This window comes from Rhineura floridana, chromosome 4, assembly GCF_030035675.1.
Source record: "Rhineura floridana isolate rRhiFlo1 chromosome 4, rRhiFlo1.hap2, whole genome shotgun sequence".
Taxonomy (NCBI): domain Eukaryota; kingdom Metazoa; phylum Chordata; class Lepidosauria; order Squamata; family Rhineuridae; genus Rhineura; species Rhineura floridana.
This window is the reverse complement of record NC_084483.1, coordinates 107,100,921-107,104,467: the sequence shown is the minus strand read 5'-3', so window position 1 is coordinate 107,104,467 and position 3,547 is coordinate 107,100,921. Positions and strand designations below refer to the sequence as shown.

Here is a 3,547-nt window from a genome sequence, read left to right as displayed (position 1 = left end):
TGAATAAATGGCACGTCATCCCGAGCAAGCCCTCTTCTAGATAGGAGCGCTCCTTTTGTCTCTTTTGCTCGCCTGCAGCTCTATAAAAAGCCCCTCTTCTTCAGAGGCAGGCTTAGATCAAGCACATACGCGCAACCACACGCAAGCCAATCAGCTCTCCCGGAGAGAGAGAGAGAGAGAGAGAGATTTCCTTCTCTGGCGCTACGACTTTAGTTCTTGGCAGAAGCGCGGAAGGTGGCCGCTTCTCGCTTGGTGGCCCTCCTGCCCTCCTCCTCTGCCTTTCCCGAGCAGGGAAGTCCTGTGCCGCCCTTCCCTTTCCCGGTTCCTACAATGAATTCTGACTCCAGCTCTGTCTCCAGCAGAGCTTCCTCGCCAGACATGGATGAGATGTACCTAAGGGACCATCACCACCATCACCACCACCATCACCACCACCACTCGGTCTCCTCCACCCAAAGCGAGGTGGGTCAGAAGAGCTCGGGCGAAGGCCTCTCGCGGAGCGGCTCCAAGGGCTCCTCGGGCGAAAGCAGCAAGTACAAGATCAAGAAGCAGCTCTCCGAGCAGGACCTCCAGCAGCTCCGGCTGAAGATCAACGGGCGCGAGCGCAAGCGGATGCACGACCTCAACCTTGCCATGGACGGGCTTCGGGAGGTGATGCCCTACGCCCACGGGCCCTCGGTGAGGAAGCTCTCCAAGATCGCCACCCTCCTGCTGGCCAGAAACTACATCCTGATGCTCACCAGCTCCTTGGAGGAGATGAAGAGGCTGGTGGGGGAGATCTACGGGGGGCACCACTCCGCCTTCCACTGTGGGACTGTGGGCCATTCCGCCGGGCATCCTGCCCACCCCTCCAGCGCCGTCCACCCGGTCCACCCCATCCTAGGCAGCACCTTGTCGTCCGCCAACAGCTCCGCGCCGCTCTCGGCTTCGCTGCCCGGGATCGGCGCCATCCGCCCCCCGCACTCTTTGCTCAAGACTCCCTCCGCGCCTCCCGCCCTCCAGCTCGGCGGGGGCTTCCAGCACTGGGCCGGCTTGCCTTGCCCCTGTAGCATCTGCCAGATGCCCCCTCCGCCTCACCTCTCGGCTCTCACCACGACGGCCAGCTTGGCCAGGATCTCGACAGAAGCCAAGGACTTACTCAAGTGAACTCGACTTCCCCACAAGAGCCCGGAGGGGACCTTGACCAAGTCGCGCGCAGGAGGGTCTGCCTGACAAGCTTCCCCCCCCCCTCGCTCGCCGGAAAGCCGGCTGGGTGACGGGCAGGAAGGACTCGCGAAGCTGAACCAGCCCAGAGGTCCCGTGGTGTCGTCGCATGCATGATTCTCCTCCTCCTCTCCGCGCCAGTCTTTCCCCTTCTCTCTCTCTCCCTTCCCCCCGCCCTATCTGATCTTATCCCCAAACTTCATTTGTTGTAACGAGGGCGTCTAGTGTAGGGGGGGAGGGGACCTTGCAAAGCTAACGATTTTAGTTGGATTCTGAACGTTACGTTTTATTTTTGCTATTTTTAAAAAAAATCCTGTCGGTTCGACGGGGCAGAAAATAAGGAGGGGGAAGGGAAAGAGAATGTAAATAAGTGCTTTAAAACGGAGGAGGGATACATGGTCTCTCCCCGCCCTTATTGTACTTGTTCACAGCTGCAGAAGCGATCGCTTGCTTGGTTTGATTGCGGCTCACACCCATTTGCTATTTAGAAGGGTGGAAGTGTTATTCCCAAGGGACACTTGTCTGGAAGTTAGCTCGGTGTCAACATCAGTGGGCAGCATCCAGACAAACTGAAGGTTTCAATCCTATGCATGCTTTCCTGGAAGTAAGCTCTTCTGACCACAGTAAGGTGTGGGACTTCTGAGATTGCTCTGCAAGCGCACTGAAAAGATGCAACCCTAGGCACACTTACTCGGGAGTAAGTCCCAGTCGGAGAAAAAACAGCCGCTTCATTTATTTCCATAGGAGTTGGTGCATGTTGTCTCGTTTATTTTAAGGGGGGGAGAATCTGGAATAAATCGGGGCTGATTAACTTTGGTTGAATCGATTAGGTTCCCTGACACTTCCAAGTGACTGTCTTTTGGACGGAGGGACTTTAGGCAACGAACAGTCAGACCAGCAAACCAAGGCATTTTCTGCTGGAAACACACCCCTGGAAAACAATGGTAAGGTAGGGGTACCAATTCGGCTAACTTGGTTTCGGTTCCACTTATGAATCGGACTGAATGTTACTACCGTTGTAAACATTCTGGTGGGACAGGTAGATATTCTTCTGAATTTTCCGACGGGGCGTTGCTTCCCAAAGGAGCGAATGCACGCTTGCTTCGAGCCTACGACGTTGTTATTAGTCTCATTATCGTCATTATTATGCCAACATCAGGGCAGTTTTCCTTGTACCAAGGACTGAGGAGAGAAGTCTCGATGTGCTAGCCCACCTGTTTTTGCACTCAGAAGGGAAGAATCGTGAGATGCTCCCACTCTGGACAATGCAGCCTTGGGGCATTTCCGGGGCTTGGGAACCCTCTCCCATTACCTCCCAGCCATCCAAGCTCCCCACCCGAGTAGAGCCAGCGCTTCCACTCCTCTGACTTAACCCCCGAATCCTCCAAGGCCTCCCTCAAGTCAGTCTCTCTCTTCCCCCCCCCGTCCCTTTTGCATGCAGGCTCGGCTTCCCCCTGACTCTCTTTGGAACTTTCCCGGCTCTCTCTCTGTTTCCGTTTCACCTTCTGGGCGCTCGCTTGACACTATTTTGTTAAGGGCCTCACAGACAAGGACGCGTCTTTATTTTTTATATATTCTTGAGAACTATCGATATATTTATTATTATTGACCAGTGTTTCTGGATGAAATTTCAAATTAAAAACAATGAAATAAAAAAAGTTTGATTATTTCCTCCCCTGAAGCTACAGTACATCTTGAGGGGAGGCGGAAAGGGAAACGGAGTTGGTTTAAAGTGGACTGATTTCAAAACCAACGAAAAACAACGCGGGGGGGGGAGCTTTGAAGGGGTAAAACCTGCGACGGGACGGATGCTGGAATGCCCTGGAAGTAACATCCCATCGAAGCCCAAGTAAGACCGGGACCTTTTGCAAACGTACCTGGGAGCAAGTCCCATACAACTCTGTGGGTGTTAAGTGTGAGAAAATAAGTATAGGAGCGGGTTGCACATGTGTCTTATACTTAGGGTCCCAGACGCACTTACTTGGAAGTTAGTCCCACTGGATTTATTGATTATTACATTTATATCACACCTTTCCTCCAAGGAGCTCAAGGTGGCCAACATGGTGAAACCAGTGGACGATTTGCAAATAGGTGTGGGTAGCATCCGGGATCCAAACAACAAATGCATTTTTATAAATATAATTTTAAAAACCCGTCTCAGAACAGAATGTTTGTTTTACAAGTAAACTTCGGGATTTTCCGGTTAAATTTCTAATAACCCGGCTGACTGCCCAGTCGCCTACCTATTTTGTGCAGCAAGTGACATGAAACATAGGTTGTCTTGTCTTTTGAAATAGGACTGAAATCTCTGTAAATACCTAATACCCATAAAATGACTGCAACA

General features: G+C 52.3%; 1 protein-coding gene across 1 annotated transcript; it reads left to right on the top strand.

Moving 5' to 3' along the window:
* Window positions 1-213: 213 nt before the first annotated feature.
* OLIG3 (oligodendrocyte transcription factor 3) lies at window positions 214-2,778 on the top strand. Its single transcript, XM_061626337.1, has one exon. It carries the CDS (start codon window positions 331-333, stop codon window positions 1,144-1,146), a length of 816 nt encoding a protein of 271 aa, XP_061482321.1. The 5' UTR covers window positions 214-330; the 3' UTR covers window positions 1,147-2,778.
* The last annotated feature ends 769 nt before the right edge of the window (window positions 2,779-3,547 follow it).

What these genes read in the sequence shown, in the direction of transcription:
- OLIG3 (XM_061626337.1), top strand. Translation starts at nt 331, where the DNA reads ATGAATTCTGACTCCAGCTCTGTCTCCAGCAGAGCTTCCTCGCCAGAC.